This window comes from Danio aesculapii, chromosome 16 (genome assembly GCF_903798145.1).
Source record: "Danio aesculapii chromosome 16, fDanAes4.1, whole genome shotgun sequence".
NCBI classification, from domain to species: Eukaryota; Metazoa; Chordata; class Actinopteri; order Cypriniformes; family Danionidae; genus Danio; species Danio aesculapii.
In genome coordinates this window covers 32,816,049-32,836,256 of record NC_079450.1, presented here as the reverse complement: position 1 = coordinate 32,836,256, position 20,208 = coordinate 32,816,049, and the positions used below count along the sequence as shown (strand labels likewise).

Here is a 20,208-nt window from a genome sequence, read left to right as displayed (position 1 = left end):
TACTTCCAAACGCATCATAGATAGATAGATAGATAGATAGATAGATAGATAGATAGATAGATAGATAGATAGATAGATAGATAGATAGATAGATAGACATTGTAAAAAAGTAGTATATCTGATATAAAAACTGTCAACAGTTGTTGCCAAAATTTTACTGTTAAACAAAACCGTAAAATTTTACAAATAATTTACAAATTTTACAGTAACTACTGTTTTATTTTTACATTTGAAATCACAAACATTTTTTAGAGTGTTATTAACACATTTATAGTGTTACACAGAAATGTTTTAAAGTTCTAATATCAATTTTGGGAAAGTCAATTAATGGTAATTCATTGTATTTATTAAGGGAGCTTATGTTGACCAAGTTACCAATTTTTACTGTAACATTTTTACTGTTTTACTTTTACTATTGAAATCATAAACATTTTTAGATAGATAGATAGATAGATAGATAGATAGATAGATAGATAGATAGATAGATAGATAGATAGATAGATAGATACTGTAAAAGTAGTATTTCTGATATAAAAACTGTCAACAGTTGTCGCCAGAATTTTACAGTTAAACATATATAGTAGAAACCGTAAAATAATTTACAAAATTTACAGTAAACTATCATATTTCACTAATTTATAGTCTTACACAGAAATGTTTTGAAGTACTAATATCAATTTTAGGAAAGTCAATTTATGGCAATTCCTTGTGTTTATTAAGGAAGCTTATGGTTAACCAAGTTACAGAATTGTACTGTAGAATTTTTACTGTTTTATTTTTACTATTGAAATCATGAACATTTTTAGATGGATAAATAGATAGATAGATAAATAGACAGACAGACAGACAGAAAGATAGATAGATAGATAGATAGATAGATAGATAGATAGATAGATAGATAGATAGATAGATAGATAGATAGATAGATAGATAGATAGATAGATAGATAGATAGATAGACATTGTAAAAAAGTAGTGTATCTGATATAAAAACAGTTGTTGCCAAAATTTTACTGTTAAACAAAACCGTAAAATTTTACAAATAATTTACAAATTTTACAATAACTATTGTTTTATTTTTACATTTGAAATCACAAACATTTTTTGAGTGTTATTAACACATTTATAGTGTTACACAGAAATGTTTTAAAGTTCTAATATCAATTTTGGGAAAGTCAATTAATGGTAATTCATTGTATTTATTAAGGGAGCTTATGTTGACCAAGTTACCAATTTTTACTGTAACATTTTTACTGTTTTACTTTTACTATTGAAATCACAAACATTTTTAGATAGATAGATAGATAGATAGATAGATAGATAGATAGATAGATATATAGATAGATAGATAGATAGATAGATAGATAGATAGATAGATAGATAGATAGATAGATAGATAGATAGATAGATAGATACTGTAAAAAGTAGTATTTCTGATTTAAAAACTGTCAACAGTTGTCGCCAGAATTTTACTGTTAAACATATAGTAGAAACCGTAAAATAATTAACAAATTTTACAGTAAACTATCACATTTCACTAATTTATAGTGTTACACAGAAATGTTTTGAAGTACTAATATCAATTTTAGGAAAGTCAATTTATGGTAATTCATTGTGTTTATTAAGGAAGCTTATGTTTTACCAAGTTACAGAATTGTACTGTAGAATTTTTACTGTTTTATTTTTACTATTGAAATCATGAACATTTTTAGATAGTTAGATAGATAGATAGATAGATAGATAGATAGATAGATAGATAGATAGATAGATAGATAGATAGATAGATAGATAGATAGATAGATAGATAGATACTGTAAAAAGTAGTATTTCTGATATAAAAACTGTCAACAGTTTACTGTTAAACGTATAGTAGAAACCAAAAAATAATTAACAAATTTTACAGTAAACTACCATATTTCATTAATTTATAGTGCTACACAGAAATGTTTTGAAGCACTAACATCAATTTTGGGAAAGTCAATTTATGGTAAATCATTGTATTTATTAAAGGAGCTTATGTTAACCAAGTTACAGATTTGTACTGTAGAATTTTTACTGTTTTATTTTTTTTTTACTACTGAAATTATGGCAATTTTTAGATAGATGGATATATGGATGGATGCATAGATAGATAGATAGATTTGTACTGTAGCATTTTACAGTGTTTTTCTATTGAAATCAGATGTCATTTCTATTGAAATGACAGACATGCAGACAGACAGACAGACAGACAAGACAGACAGTCAGATAGATAGATAGATAGATAGATAGATAGATAGATAGATAGATAGATAGATAGATAGATAGATAGATAGATAGATAGATAGATAGATAGATAGATAGATAGATAGATAGATAGATAGATAGATAGATAGATAGATAGATAGATAGATAGATAGATAGATTTTATCATAAAACAAATGACGCAGATGGGCGCACAAAAGACCAGGAGAGACTCATTATGAAATGAATATTAACAACAGCACAACATCTTTTATGTGTGTATGAGGAGATCCCATGAGTGAAGGACGGAGATAGAGATGAGCCAATCCATCAATCCATTCACTCTCCTAAGAGGATTTTCCATAATTATTCCATATTAGAAAAGACTTACACTGTCTGAGAGAGCAGGTGCGGATGGAAGGATGGAGGTTTGCGGATAATAGGATATACAGCACTGCACTCTGACAAGAGACAGTAAGAGGATTGTGGTGGTGGGTAATTAAAACTGCTCTAGGAACAGTCCCAGTGCCACTAATTGTTTAGTGATTTCAAATAAAATTTTTCTCGTCCTTTGCGAAAGCAGCCTCTCGAAAGCATCTCTGAAAGACTGAGAGCTGGAGCAAACGGACGCGCGCTTTTGTCCTGTTCAGGAGGCGGAGCTGAAGACTGAACGAGCACAGCCTACCAAACAGCGCGCGTGCTGCTCTGTGTGTGTGTAAGAGAGAGAGAGAGAGAGAAAAAGCAGAGCAGTGGATATGGCGAATAAAGAGAGCGAGTAAAACTAGCTCGAGCACTTGTTCGTCACACAATTGTAAGTGAGAAACATCCAGCCGCCGCGCGCAGGAATCCTCACGCGCATCCTAGCAGATACGACCAACAAAAACGCATATTAGTTTTACAATCACGGAGCCCCGTTATCTCTCGAGTTTCTCCAGCGCAGCGGAGAGGAAACACTTCTCTCTTTCCCGCATTTAAACTCCACCACTCGCATCGGCTGCCTGCATCTCTGCTCCGTCCAGCGGTGGTCTCACGTCGGACTATTGGATTTGGGTTGACACTTCGGGCACAGAGGGAAGGGGTCTCCGCCATGGATTTTGACTTTTTAAACACTTAAAATAAACCCAAACATTGCAACAAGACAGTATTTGAGTAGTTGAGCCAGCTGCGGTTTAGGTCACATCTCTTCCAGCGCTTCTTCACCGAACGGGATGGTTCCAGCGCCGCGCCGCGTGGGGTGAGAAGATCTTGCAAGACCGGGAAGAAAAGCGAGAGATCGAGGGATTATGGCACTCTACGCGCTCTGTCTTTTTATTCTGACGCTCACCTGCACGAACTTTGACCTGGTGACTGCGGCCAGGCACGCGGTACACTGGAACAGTTCAAACATACTGTAAGTAGCGTTATCATCGTCAATTTTGCGCTAATAAGGCCTAAGTCTGGCTAATAGTAAACAGATTTATATTTAAAATACTTAAGAGTATCTTAAGAACGAATGTAAATGTTTCTCAGAAAGAAGAATATAACATAAACACAAGTTTAGAGGTTTACCCAGATACAAAGGGATTTCCATGTAGGCTATGTGGTGCTGGTGCATCGCAAGACCAGGAGAGAAGCTTTTTGAGATGTATGTTGTCGTGTATGGTGAGTGTGAGTAGCCTCAAAGCAGATGCCTGTATTGGTAATATTTTTGTATTCAAAAAACAAACAAACAAAGTAGCTTGTTTATAGATTCGTTGGACTTTGTGATCTTGAAAACAACCACATGTAGATTTGCTAGGTTCTTTGTCAGCTATGATGGTTCCACGAAGAACCTTCTGAAGAGCATTTTCAATGCACACAAGTGTTTTTAAGATTGTACGGTTCTTGACCCTAAAAATATTATTTTAAGAACTGTTTTCTGAGAGGGTCTTTGGTGATCACAGAATGGTTCTATTGTGGCACCACTGTGAAAACCAAAATGTAAGTTTTCATTTTAACATACATTTTAGTTTAGTTAATTTTTAGTTTTAGTTAAATTTTAGTCGTTATAATATTTGTTGAATACCAGTACTTTGTAGTTTCTTAAATATTTTCAAATGTACCTAATTGAATGGGTGTTTTATTTGCATATCTCCAAACATCAAGCCTGAAGCCCCAACAATAATGCCAACGTCGACCAAAAACATGAATCTCCTGAAACAGTGCAGTAAATGTTAGTACAGATCATGTCTGCACCAGTCATGAGTCTTGTACAGTTACAAATCTGCTGCCTGTTGGAAATTTGTTAGGTTTGTGCTTTTGTCCTCACAAAACCTCTCCTTGTGTGTCTCCTTCCATCACTTCTCTCATGCTCCTGCATGTTTCACTCAGGGAGTCTCCGTCTGTCTCTCTCCCCCTCCACTGTTTCGTTCTCCTCATCATACATGGACTTAGTGTAGTCCCATGTTTCTTTTCAATCCATCTGCTACAATTAGCAGCACTTTTTCAAAATGACCTCAATATGCCAGCATTCTGACACCATTCAATCTCAGTGTTTCTCAATGTCACACGCAGACTTTCTTTCTCATACACTTCATTATTTAACTTTGTATTAGAATGGCTGAGCCATTCAAGATCACGGCTAGGCATGTCATCTTTTACCTAATCTTAAATTAGAGCAGCAGTGTGGATTTAGATGAGTGTGTTTTTTTTTCTTCTGTGATCTCGCTCTATTGGTTGTAAAACCTGGAATACTGCAGGAATTGACCTAGTTTATAGATACTGTTCACACTTGAGAGTAGCTAGGGGTGTGATATACACATTTGGCTTAAATCAAAATCAAATTAAGCACATGAATCAAGAGCAGCCCACCTGCCTGAGAGCCTCTTATTTACTGGTACTCATATTGAAATCGCAATCACTCAATCACTCTTCAAACATTTTACAGAGGACCCAAGTGTCCTCCCCACCCCCCCACCTCATTCAGATATGACTATTTTGCCTCTTTGTTTTGCAGTTTGCATACCACTATTGGCACTTATACATATATTATAATTACTTTTTTCCATTGTAGGACTACACTGTATGATTATGACATCGGCATTGTGTGACAGACTGCATGGAAAGCAAATTTTTGTGTTAAAAGAATTAAACAATTCACTCATCCCCCATATATTAATTGATTTTATCCCAATAAATCAATGCAAATGTAAACATTTACATTCAAACCATGATAAAAGCTGTTGATTTTGCCGTACGACATTAGTTTTCTAGTTTTCAACCAGGGGACCGAGACCCACTAGGGGGCCTCAGCAAACTTTCAAGAGAGCCACCAGATAATGTAAAATACAAATATATAATAAAATAAAAATAAAATTAAAGTTATTATAAATACAAGTGAAACAATTTAATCAGAATGTCATAGGTTATAAGGGTAATCAAAGTCTGTTGTAGTTTCCATCTCATTTTATATCCTATTTGTTGTGGAAGATTGTGTCTTACAACAGCATTTTTTACGACCCCCAAAATGTATCTTTCGTGTCCAAAATGCACAAATATATTGTATTTAATGTTAATCATTCATACTTACGATAAGGAGAAATGTAATATTTGGCTAAATTTTAAAAACAAATCATGGTAAAATGTTTAAGTACTCCAATCCTATTGCAAGCTTAAAGCTTAAGTCAAAATACGTATCAAATCAACACGCTAGTGCCATTTTGCACACACTGATTTCGCATGGGCCTGCTTACATTTTAGGTGTTTAGTGGTACTGGATTATATCTGAGCCTTCAGACCGGAGTTCTCACTGTGCAGAGAAATAAAAAGTGCCTCTTCCTCACAGTTTCAGCAAGCAGAGAAAGCTGCCTAACTGCATTAGCATCGGTAGCAGCACGGGGCGGATATGCTACGTGATAAAACCAAATTAAACTGGCTTATTGTCATGGATTAAGTTTAATAAGACTTCTGCAGCAAATGCTATTACACACACTTTCGGCCCACTGCACAGTAGAAAGTGTGGACATTAACCTCATTTTACTACAGCATTCCCCTATTATATTTTACAAGATGCGTTTCAGCTTGTTTAGGTAAAAAAAGTGAAGAAATTAGCCCATGAGCTAGCATTGTCTCTCTGAAACACAGATGATGCCCTGTTACCTCAGCTTGGCCTAGTTATACAATACAGAGAAAGAGAGAGAGCTGTGATATTTAAGCGTTGAATTGCTAAATGTCGCTTGCCTATATATGCGCTTATTCTCAGGAGTCAGAGCCTAAATTTAGCATAGCATGCTAATGGCGCTAATAGTACAAATAGCTGTGGTCAGTGTCTACAGCCAAAGCTGCAGTCATTTCAGCTCTCTCCCACTATGGACCAGACCGAACAAGCTAGTTTCCTCTGGGTGGTGTTTAGACTCGAGGGTGTGATTTAAAGCACATGTGTGTTTGTGAGTGAGTGTTCTACAACTAAACGTCTTTGTTTCGAGCAGAGCACATTTGGAGTAAACAGTAAGAGAGGCGCCGTCGGCTATGAGGTAAAAAACGAAAACAAAGCAACCAGACCACTGCCTCCTCATTCATCTTCTGAGAGAGTTATGGTACCTTCAGCTTGCACACATACACACGCTGACAATTACTGAGCGCAGAGTGGGCAGTGATCCTGACGGCCCTACACTCTCGCTCCAGTGATGCGCGTCCGGGAAAAAATACCCAACCCTCTCAGACGCATAATTGAGAAACAGGGTTGAATAAATACATACGTACCTTCGGTTTTCCTCACCAAACGTGCATATCTACAGCTTGATTCTGTGCACAGATTGTCAGTGAATGCTTCATTACAGTCACATGAGGGAACTCTGTGGTTTGTATGGTAGGTAATGGAGAAAAAGTGCTGTAAACACATGGTGTAATGTTAGTAGAGGTGAAGCGTGCGTGGACTCCAGGGGCGAACAGCTCCGCTCTGTTTGAGCACAATTACAGAACGAGAGTGGAACACACCAGCCTGGAGTGAACAGAAACACTCTAATAAGACTGCTGAAAAGCATTTAAACTACAAATCAGTGCCGGGTGAAACAGTGAGGCTTGGTAACATTTAAACATAACTTGTGTTCGTGTATAGACCCTAAAGTTTCAGGAGTGACAGTTTAAACAAGGAAGCCATTCTCCTAAATTTTCAACTCTCGCTTATGAATATTGCAATGTTTGACACCGTGGTTTCTATCGCAAAGACCAATACAGTATATTGTGCATACAGTATTAAAATGTTTTGACAAAATTATAGTTCAGTGACCAAAGACGCATTATGGTCATTGACATTACATTGGCGTTTAACTAAACCAATTTTTACAGTGATGTCATGTAGACATGGGCATGGGCAGGATAAAAATATCCCTGTTTTACGGTATCACAGTATTATGATTACTGCTCTAAAATAAGTTCTTTTTAAATGCCTGGGTAAAAACCAACAACTTTCCCTCCACTGAACACAATATATTTAATTTTAAGAAACATTTGCATTATTTTGGAACAGTAAAGAGGTCAGGCTAAATAATTAAAATAAACCATTGACTTCTGCTATCTTCACTAGCTTCAAAAACATAGATTTGTACAATTTGAAAAGGCATCTTTGGATATCTTTCTTTTCTTTGGTTATAAATAAGCCACTGCGCTGTTCACGTCCAAAGCATGATTAGATGTTGATGCATAACCAATTTGTTTTTCTTACCCACAGTAAACCTTATCGTCCCATGCCTGGTTGTGTGTTGTTTTTGTTGGGAAAGCTGCTTTAGAAGCGGTTTAAGCATTGGTTTAGGTTAAAATTTATTTATAATTTCATGATAAAGCTCTGGCAACCAAGATATACATGATTAATAGTTGTTTAGTTTGTTTCCGTATGCTGTGTACAGTTCTTTTTTGTAATTGAGGCTGTCACTAGCTGAAATCAAGCTAAATTAATTATTTAGTTTTTGAAGGTGGTTGTCGCTCTCAGAAATGACTGAATTGTGTGCACAGAACAGGATTAAGTATTAAAAACTAATAAAAGGGCAACTGAATTTAGCTGCAATGAGTTTATGGTCAATATAATAGAAAAAAAATTATCAACTTTAGTTTAATTTAGTAGACATGATGAGCAAAATGTTGAGGTTTAATTCAAGGGAAAATTGTAAAATTAAATTTAAGATTGACAGTTTGTGAATTGCAATAAATCTTTTGACAGGGTGTGTGGACTGTATCCCACTTCACAACTACAAATTAAGAGACCACTTGGAAATTCAAATTTTCTCTGGATTTATTAGGTGAAATTGAGTAAAATAATAATGATTCTTCCAAAATTCACTTTAATCTGGTCAATATATTGACCAATATATTACATATTATACTGAATCTTTATTTTGTTTGGCTTAGTCCCTTTATTAATCTGGGGTTGCCACAGTGGAATGAACTGCCAATTTATCCAGCATATGTTTTACGCAGCGGATGTCCTTCCAGCTGCAACCCATCACTGGGAAAAATATATTGAACAGTTGGTAAATATACATATTTTTACTCAACTGGCATAAAAAATGGTATTGTGTAATATAAAAATAATCTATGTTGTGGATTTTTTTTTATTTTCATTCATTTTCCTTTGGCTTATTCCCTGATTTATCAGGGGTCACCACAGCAGAATGAACCGCCAACTATTTTGGCCTTTTTTTTAGGCAGTGGATACCCTTCCAGCCACAACGCAGTACTCAGAAACACTCATACACTCTCTTATTCACACACGCACTCACAAACAACAGCCAATTTAGTTTATCCAATTCACCCATAGTGCATGACTTTGGACTGTGGGGGAAACCAGAGCACCCGGAGAAAATCCACGCAAACACTGAGAGAACATGTAAACTCCACACAGAAATGCCAACTGGCTCAGCCAGGACTCGAACCAGTGACCTTCTTGCTGTGAGGCAACAGTGAGCCACTGAAGCCAGTAAACCACTGAGCTACCTTTCCGTTCAAATTTAGAAAAACATGTCAGCAGTAGATTACAGAATAAAACAGAAAGTACATGTTACTCAAACACATACATGTAAAATCCTGAGTCAACAGCGTAGTCAAGTTATCTTGTTGTTGAGTTTTATGTACATGCACTGCATAGTAGCCATATTGATGTACTAGCATCAAAAAAGAAAGAAAGAAAGAAAGAAAAAGATGGTGATGGTCAACAGTGGTGCTACAAATATAGTAATTCCAGAAACGAGTTACAGCTGTTATAACATGCAGATCATATAAATATGAATTCATCATTGTATAAAATGTTTTCATTTACATGTTATGAACACACCCATGCAGATGTTGCATAAACGCTGACTTTTTAAAAAGAATTAACACATCATTTTGAGATGCCCTCTGATGTGCGTTGACTTGCACAAACTGAACTCTTTCAGCACCTCTAAGCTAACTTACATTAACTAACTAACACTAACTATCCTAAATATGTTTACTATGTGTATTCAGTGTTTTGTAGTTAGCATTCAGAGCTGTTCTTCCTGTACTTTATACACTGAACGATATACTTTAGACTCTGTTAGTGCTTTTATGTAAATTACACAAATTCTAGTGAAGTAAGTATAGGAATTTACACAATTAATTCTTATTTTGTATGTACTTACATTTGAATACTGCATTTTTGTGACATTTTATGCATTTTTGATGCACTAAAAACATGTACTACAATATAATCAAATTGTATGCCATACCTTATTATTATACTCATTTTAACGGGCATTTATTTACAAGTATGTATTTAAACTGTAGGTTATGTATCAATAACGTTATGAAAAAAATAGATATATTTACGAATCTGTTAATACTGATAAAAAAATAAAAACAGTCATTTATTAGGCTCATAATAAATTTAATAAACCTTCTTCAGAAGTCAGAACTTCACTATCAGAAAAAAATAATACATAGTAATAATGCTGTTTAAATTAATAATAAAGTGTTTGGCTTTTGTATAATAATAATAATAATAATAATAATAATAATAATAATAATAAAAACAATAATAATATTAATAATAATAATAATAATAATAATAATAATAATAATAATAATAATAATAAAATTCATAATTTGTAAATGGATCATGAAAATTGCCTATTAAAATAAATGTACAGATTTATTATGGGCTGCTTTGGTACTTGACACTTTTTTCATTGATCATTTTGCATTTCAATAATAAGGTCCAAGCAGATTCTAAACATTTTATTTTATTTTTTTCTATTTAACTTCATTCAGTAGTGAAATACAATTTCTTTTATTGATCATGCATGATTTCATGTGCGACTGGATGTTGGATTTATGAAAAATAATTGTTTGTATTGGCCGAAAGTGGTCTGTGGAAGTCAAAAACACATGGTGTCGGGAATAGCGCACTCATTTTAGCCTTGCTTTGTCAAACTGTTTTTTTTTCGATTTGTGATGTTACAGCAGTCAAAAAATTTAGGTAATTTAAGAGTAAGTGAGGTCATGAGACTAAAAACTGACAAATTCTGGACTGGTATTTGCTTAAGTCAGACTTTCTGTTTTTTCAGCTGCAGGTCTACATTTTCTTAGCTAGTAAAGATTCTGATTCTGTTTAATTTCCAGTATTTGCATCATATAATTTGTAGAGTCTTCATTTGTAAAGGTTGCACACCATAATTTCTGTACATACTGTATGTGTAAAAACAAAGCACCAAACAGCAGAATATTTCTTGATGCACTTGTTTATATTTAAATCTATATAGAAAGTGATGTGATATCAGTGTTCCGTTCAGTAATGATCCTAATGGAAAATGCTTAAGCGACCTGCTGTTTCTACACTTACCACTTAAAGTGAACGTGACTTCTGTTTGAGAGCATCTATTTACCGCTAGATGAACATTCTGATGAATAAATGGTGTCGCTTGTTTGCTGAGTCTGAGCTAATGAAACATGTGAAAGTCTTGTTTAAGTATTCATACATTTTCTTTTTCCGTCACTTTATTCATCAGGGGTCGCCACAGCAGAATGAACTGTCAACTTATCTAGTGTATGTTTTACACAGCGGATGCCCTTCCAGCCGCAATCTAGTACTGGGAAACACCCATAAACAGTCATTCACACTCATACACTACAGCCAATTTAGTTTATTCAATGCACCTATAGCACATGTCTTTGGACTGTGGGGGAACCGGAGCACCCAGAGAAATCCATTTGAGCATGGGGAGAAAGTGCAAACTACACACAGAAATGCCAACTGACCCAGCCGGAACTCGAACCAGCGAACTTCTTGCTGTGAGGCAACAGTGCTAACCACTGAGCCACCGTGTTGCCCCTGTTTAAATATTCTAGTATGCTTAAAGAATAAGTAATATTCTAGTGTGCTTAAATAATGTGTCTAGCTTTTTTTTTGCCTCCTTCGAGGGTTCAAATGGGGTCAGACCATCTTAATCCTTTTAGAAACGGCACACTGTATGAAGCGCAACTAATGGCGGCTCTGAAAGAAGATTTAAAGTGTTCTGTTACTACGGTATCTGCAGTAAAGTGCTGTTGATTTGTTGTCCAGACACTAGAACTAAAAAGGGGGTCCTGTTTGACCTTAAATTGCTTGGAAGGTTTTTCACTCCCTATTTTTTGTTTAGGCTGTTCGTCATGTTTAATTTATGTCACTTGATAATGCAATACAAGAAAGTAATTTCACCCACTTTAGTTTTATCATTTGATTTATGATTACATTTTGAGTTGTAAAATTTATTTTATTACTAAATGTTGAATTATTACAATTTAAATAACTTTGTTTTAGTACATTAAAATATATGTGTATATTCCTTATAGTTGATTTTTAATGCAAACATTTCTAAAATTCCCTTTACAATTTAATAGTTTTATTCCTAAAAGTTTTTCTCCGTCACTTTGGTACCTTTCTCAGATCAGAATTGAAATTTGCATTTCAATTTTCAAAGCAACACGTACAAATAGCAAAACACCATGGATTACCTGCAAAACTCAGTCTCTTGCTCAATTCATCACTCAAAACTAGATTTCTGTGTCAATGAACTTGTCTGTGCCGTCGGAATAACAAGTCATTGTGTCATTGTGTACAAATAAGACAAATTATTCAAATTACTTACTTATTGACAACAAGGTTAACATAACAGTGTACTCTGGAGGGGTGTTCTGATCTAAACTATGGCAAATTGTTTTATTTTATTTATTTATTTATTTGCTGTTTGTTCTGTAATTTGTTGATGGTCATTTCTGTCATTGTGATACAGAAAGGAAAAACAGCACTGCATAGCACAAAGAGGACAATCTCCTTTGAGATGCACTTTGATTAGAAAAATTCAAGATTCACCTGGGAAAATGTTACCAATTGTAGACAGATTTAGAAAAAAGTCTAATGGAAATGTAAAGACTTATACTGAGTTCCGACTGCATGATTTTCAAAGTAGTCGTGTGATGTTTTCACACTGCATGACTCTCTGGGTTAGCGTTCCGTCGGTGCTGTGTTTACACTGTAGGATGGATCAGCGACGGGTGGTTTCACATTGCAAAATAAGAAGAATCGACGACAAATTTGTCCAAACTATGTCTCACAACCAAACAAACGCGAGAAGTGACATGGAAACAATGCAAGGTCACATAATATATTTTTCATTATTTACTACATAATGGAAAAAGAAGGGTTTTAGAAAACTTCTTTTGCTCACCTGGCTTTTGAAGGGAATTCGCAATTTCTTTTTTCTGTTTCAACTCAGTTGTGATATTGCTCAGATGACACATCAAACAGACACGGGTGCTCCTGCCAAATTTCCGCTAGTTTTTCAACCATTTCTTGGGGCAAAATAAACTGAAAATACAGGTACCCATACTAGTGAATGCTGCTCTCTCATTGGCTGTAGGTGATTGCCAATGTTATTTTTAATCAGAACACATTTCACACGGCATGATTTGAATCGCCGACAGCTCCAGATATTTAGCTTGCCAAATATCTCACAGGTGTCAGCGACTCATCGATTCTCTCATCGATTCTCTCAGATCGCATCTTTGATAGTTTATACTCTGTGATTGTTACTCTTGAATGAGCAACGATTTGCCTGTGATTTTAGGCACTTGTCAGCAATTTCTCAAAACCTGTCTTTGAGTCAAAATCAGGGCTAAAATCATGCAGAACTCAGCATTATGCCATAAAACAATGATTAAATGTTGTGGGGGCTGAGATTATTCAACCGACCAAAATAATACATTTTTATCAACATGACATAAGCAATTAATACTGAAGGAAACATCAGAGAATTGCACATAATCATTTGCATGGATGTACAAAAGCATTCGCAACTTGCTTAAACTGCTTTTTTTGTGCACAAGTCACATTCTGATCTAAGAAATGTGTGACAGAAAAAACTGTAATTAAAATTTAAAGTATTTCTATTTTCATAATTTTTTTTCTAAAAGCTTAATTATAACCATTTAAACTAGCCATTTATAAAATCTGATGTATTGATCTGTAATCTAATGTAGTAAAAATATATATAATCTTTTTTTTAACTAGACAATTATCCATGCAGCATTTTAATTTATAAATAATTAATTTAATTAAATGAATTGATTAAATGATTGACATTTCTCACTGTCAAATTCATTGATTTAAATTATTGATTAATATTATACTGAAGTCATTGTGGATTTTGTAGGCCTCTTAGATGGTCAAAGTTAAAAAGAACTGTTTATCTGACAAAGAAATCTTCTGTAATAATATAAAGTATTCAAACCAAAGAGTTCATTATGGGTTTGAAACAATGTGTGTGTGTGTGGGAATGCGTGTGTATAGCACAGGTGTTTCCAAGTGTTGTGCAGTTGGCTTTCTTTCTCTCACACACACATGCACACACACACGGACACACAGGTGAGGTGTGCTGATTTTCAACGTGCGCAGGTTAAAATCTTCCGTAAGCAGCTACTTCACCAATTTCCCGTATTGTCATTAGCAATGCATAAATGTGAAATTTGATTGGCAGGTAGATAGAAAGACTAAACAACCAAGCCCATAAATCAGATAACAGTGCGAAGTTTGCATATGCAAATCTCTCTGTGCATATTCATGAGTAAACGCTGAGATCGATCTAAGTGACAGTGAAGAGCTGGTTCTCGTTCATCAACTTTGCGTTATCAATGGCTTGAAAGCTTTATGATGTTGGTATCTATACATGAAGAGCAGCACTCGTAATTAATAACGCCAGTTCATCTGAGGCTGATGAACAAGGCACTTGTGCAGAACCACATCCACTTATCACACCAATCACTTCTGTTTATTTGTTCTTCGTCATGGTGAAGGCTTTCTATGGATGTTGCCTCGTTTTCTTTTCTACAGGTACACTTATTCATAGTCAAAATATTTTTAAATTTAATATTAGACTGTGAAGGTGAATAGAGTAAAGAATGACTCATTATTTCGGTAGTCTTAACCTCATAAAGTTGAGGTTAAGAATTGAGATTTAAATGTAAAAAAAGTTTTTTGTAATAGAATTTGTAATAGAAGTTTTCCAAAATGTTTTAAGTATGTAAATGAGGCAATATTAAGTGAAGTTTCATAAACTAATTTCGAGAGGAGCACGTGATATGATTGAGCACGTCTGGCCACTCATCTGTAATCAGTAATAATCCAATCAGAGTGATCCTAGTTTACTATAAATGGATCATTTTCTCCCTACTGTTTCTATCTTCGTTTGGAAGAATCCCCCCTTCCACCCCATCTCCTCCTTTTCCTCCCTTTTCTAAAGGGGGAGCTCTCGAGACCTACCTGATCTCGGATCTCCTGATATGCTTATCGACCGGGCGGGAGCCCTGGGCTCAAATATCTCAGAGCTCAGGGTTCTCTCCCGGGACAGCATGCCAAACCTGCTTTATACGCCAAGCATATCTAAGTGGGAACTCTTGAAATGAATTTGTATATATTTATATCCAAGCACAAAAAATCTTGAACATGAGGTAAAGTCAGATTCAAATCTATTTTCTTTCATATTAGAGCCAAAGGATTTTACAGAGAGTATTTTGGCTGTCTTTTTAAACACAATTCAGAAAATACAGCATAATTTTCACATGTTTTTTGTAGAATAAAATCTTGGATATAATCAAGCAAATCAAGTATGAGCAAAAGCCTTTAGAATACAGATGTGAATAAAATTGTGAAGTCTGGTGTGTGTAAGAGCTGCTGAAGTAGACATTTACGGCTTATGGATATTTATGAATTTTAAGTGAAATCTACTGGATAAAATACATTGATACACGTGATAAAAGCAGTAAAAGTGATCAAAAGCAACAAAAGAAACACTTAAAAGTGTATTTTGAATGTTTTCTTTCCATTAGACTAAATAAATAATATAAAAACTTTATAAAAAGTCAAAATCCAAAATCTCTTTCCAAATCCAAATCTTTGGCTGCATTGTCTGTTTTTAATATCTCACCTTGTGTTTATCGGCCTTGCTTATTTGATTATGAATCCCAACTATTTGTTTTTGAAGCATCAAACTGTGTGATACTGTGTAGGAGCACGATGGAAGCAGTGATCCCAGAAGTCTCGGCGCAGACTGTGATAATCCAATTAATAATTGTTGTGCTTATGATAATTTTTGGCGGGAGGTCAATTTCATCATGTGTGGATACACTGGTTATATTTTAAAATCATGGCAGATGTAGATTGTTGATAAATATAATCATGTTACAGCTTAGAATAAATAGTTAATGTATTATATTATATTATATTATATTATATATATTATATTATATTATATTATATTATATTATATTATCACGTTATATTATATTTATATCACATTATATTATATTATATTATATCACGTTATATTATATTATATTATATTATTTATATCACGTTATATTATATAGATTATTATATATTTATATTATATTATATTATATTATATTATTATATTATGTTATGTTATGTTATGTTATGTTTATTTATTATTTATTTATTATATTATATTATATTATATTATATTATTTATATTATATTTATATTATATTATATCACATTATATTATATTATATTATATCACGTTATATTATATTATATTATATCACATTATATTATATTATATTTATCACGTTTATTATATTATTATATATCACGTTATATTATATATATTATATTATATTATATTATATTATATCACGTTATATTATATTATATTATATCACATTATATTATATTATATTATATCACGTTATATTATATTATATTATATTATATCACGTTATATTATATATATTATATTATATTATATTATATTATATTATATTATATTATATTATATTATATTATGTTATGTTATGTTTTGTTATATTATATTATATTATATTATATTATATTATATTATATTATATCACGTTATATTATATTATATTATATCACATTATATTATATTATATTATATCATGTTATATTATATTATATTATATTATATCACGTTATATTATATATATTATATTATATTATATTATATTATATTATATTATATTATATTATATTATATTATATTATATTATATTATATTATATCACATTATATTATATTATATCACATTATATTATATTATATTATATCACGTTATATTATATTATATTATATTATATCACGTTATATTATATATATTATATTATATTATATTATATCACGTTATATTATATATATTATTTTATATTATATTATATTATATTATATTATATTATATTATATTATATTATATTATATTATATTATATTATATTATATTGCTGTTTATCATAGCATTAAATTAAATCATGTGGATATATTTGTATTATAAATTTTCTTGTGTTTATAATATAATAAATTTAACAGAATATATATTACATTAAAATTAAATTGTAAGTGACAACAAACTAAGTAAAAAAGAGTCACAACTGCAGTTATTTTATGACAAAATTTGTGTTTATCTTTGGCCAAAATATAAATTTTATTACTTTTTTTAAAGTAAAACATCAGCCAATAAATAAATAATAAATAAATAAATAAATAATAAATAAATAAATAAATAAATAAATAATAATAAATAAATAAATAAATAAATAAATAAATAATAAATAAATAACAAAAACGTTTACACAACTAACAAACCTAACATTCACCTTGAAATTTAGTGGCCATTTGACTTCATCCGATTTCCGTGCACATGTACAGCCAAGTTTTTTCATTTTGTTAAACAGTTTTGCCAAATTGCTAATGGTTGGTGATTTTCCAGTACACTGTGCAACATTAACTAATTCTCTTTTTGTAGAACAGAGCTGAACAAACAAAGTTCCGTGAGCTACTTGAACAGAAAGCTGAAAAAGAATCTCATCACATCGCGGTGACATTTTGAGTTTTCTCAACTTTTCATTGTCGGCAGTGCAGTGGTAGGAGGGGGTCTGTTTGGTTCATCGGGGAGGATGTTAATGCAGATGGAAATGATGTGTATTTCGGGCCTCTTTCAGTCTACAATTATTCACTTCATAAGCAGGCCATATTTGACACACCTTTCATTACTGCGACTCATGATGATGAAACAAACAGCACGCCTCTCGCCTCACACAACCGTGTTTTATTATCAGCAAATAATTTACATAGAAACTCCATCTATGTGGTCTCGCCGTGCCTCTTTTGGTGAAATGGCCATGATTCAGCCCTCATCTGAATGTTGCTTTCCTTCATTTATGATTTGTTGTTTCTAAAATGTAACAACTAGAGTAGAATAGTGTTCATGTCCCTCAGCATAACTTGGGCAAAAGGAAAAAAAAAAGAAGAAGGGAAAAAAGACTGTTGGGAAACTTGTGACTTTCTTTTTTAGAGTCATGTTTACAAATATTAAAACTCTAGTTGTGGAAGATCTTTAGATACTATTAGCATGTTTGTGGGTTAATATTACTTGCAATTATATTACTTTATTTACTTATATTAACATTATCTTGCAATAATATTATTTTTATCTTTAAAACCTAAAGCATCTTTCAGTATCTTCTACAATTCAAAGACTGTGGTGAGATTTTGGAGACTATGGATTTTTCAGAGATTTTCAGTCAGGTTTAGGTCAGGACTCTGGCCTGCAATTTCATTATTTCTGTGTTTTCAACTTCAAATAACTGCTTTACCTGTTTTGCTGTGTGACTGGGCTGATTTATATATTTCAATGAAGGTAAAATTAAAGTAAATAAAACGGAATATTTGATTGCTTCTACTCTGATTGGTTTATATCATAGCATCATAGGTGATGTAGTTTTTCTCCACAAATTCCATTATTAAATATGATCAGTAAAATGTGATTTACTGTAAAAACAGCCCATTCAGGAAGTATTCCTCTTTTCTTCAGTTAAACATTAAAGAAGATTTTAGCTGAAACTTCAGTCTTTAGTGATTGATAAAATTTAAGTCAGTGTCTGTCTGCACTTTTAGAGTCAAAAAATCCTATCCAAGCAAAACAGAATAAAAAGATTAGTTCACCCCAAAATTTTGTTATTAATAACTAGGGGTGTGATATTTTGGCAGATCTAGTGAAATTGAACTCTTCTCGCATGCACATCATGGTTAGCACAGATAGTGCTGTGGGCAGTGTGCCAAAAGTGTGCCCACATATACCACAAATACCCCTTTTCCACCAAGTCAGTTTGAGTGCTGGTTGTTTAAAAAGAACTGGCTTTAAACCACTTTTCCTGCTTCTAAGGGAGCACCAAAACATTGCTAGACAAGAAAATGAGAACCGCTTGTGTCAGGGGATGAAACAAGACTAACAGAAACTGTTTTCAACGTCATATTTAAAATAGAAAAAACATACAGTTGCAATCAGAATTATTAGCCCCCCCTTTTAATTTTTTTTCTTTTTTAAACATTTCCCAAATGATGTTTAACAGAGCAAGGAATTTTTCACAGTGTGTCTCATAATAGTTTTTCTTCTGGAGAAAGTCTTATTTGTTGTATTTCGGCTAGAATAAAAGCAGTTTTAAATAATAAAAAAAAAATTTAAGGTCAAAATTATTAGCCCCTATAAGCTATATGATAGTCTACAGAACAAATCATCGTTATACAATTACTTGCCTAATTACCCTATCCTACCTAGTTAACTTAATTAACCTAGTTAAACTTTTAAATGTCACTTTAAGCTGTATTGAAGTGTCTTGAAAATTATTTAGTAAAATATTATGTACTGTCATCATGGCAAAGATAAAATAAATCGAGTTATTAAAACTATTATGTTTAGAAACATAAATTGGGGAAAAATAAACGGGGGCTAATAATTCAGAGAATTTTATCATTCTGTCTTCAACTGTAATGCTGAACACGTAATCACTGACTATTTAAATTACATTGTGTTGCAAGAACATGTTGTACTCACCTTCTGTACAAATTATGGCGCACTGCATGAACAGGTTATTATTGCTTATAATCACTGTCTATATAAATTATGGTGCACTATATTTTTAAAAATCTCATGTCTTAGAGTCTCATGTCTCATTTCATGGCAAACGTGTCTTGTCACACCCCACATTGTTCCAGATCTTTGTTTGTCTTCAGAACACAGATGAAGATATTTTAGATGAAATCCAAGAGCTCTCTCATACTCCACATGCAGCAAGGTTCCTGAGATGTTCAAAATCCAGAAAGGCAACCAAAAAACATCCATGTGACTTCAGTGGTTAAAACAAAGCTCCAAAAAGGAACTGCGTGCCCAAAATAAACCTATAAATAGGACTTGCCTAGATTTTGTCATTTACCATGCTTTACTATGCTTGTTTCTATTGCATGTATGCTTGAAATGTTTTGACAAAGTTTTTGGTTCCTTTTCTGAAATTTGAATGTATTATGATTGGTGCCTTCTACGGAGGATGTGAGAGCTCTCGGATTTCATCGAAAACATTATAATTTATGTTCTGAAGATATACAAAGGTCTCTGGGGATTGGAATGACATGAGGGTGGGTAATTAATAACAGAATTTTCATTTTTGGGTGAACT

The 20,208-nt window shown here is 32.8% G+C and overlaps 1 protein-coding gene across 1 annotated transcript in view; it reads left to right on the top strand.

Annotated features, from left to right (window-relative positions):
- Positions 1–2,963: 2,963 nt before the first annotated feature.
- Positions 2,964–20,208, top strand: part of efna3b (ephrin-A3b) — a 117,099-nt gene continuing 99,854 nt past the window's right edge. The window contains exon 1 of the mRNA XM_056475298.1: positions 2,964–3,612. Coding sequence (XP_056331273.1) covers positions 3,506–3,612 — 107 coding nt within the window. The 5' untranslated portion in view covers positions 2,964–3,505. The remainder of the gene's footprint in view (positions 3,613–20,208) is intronic.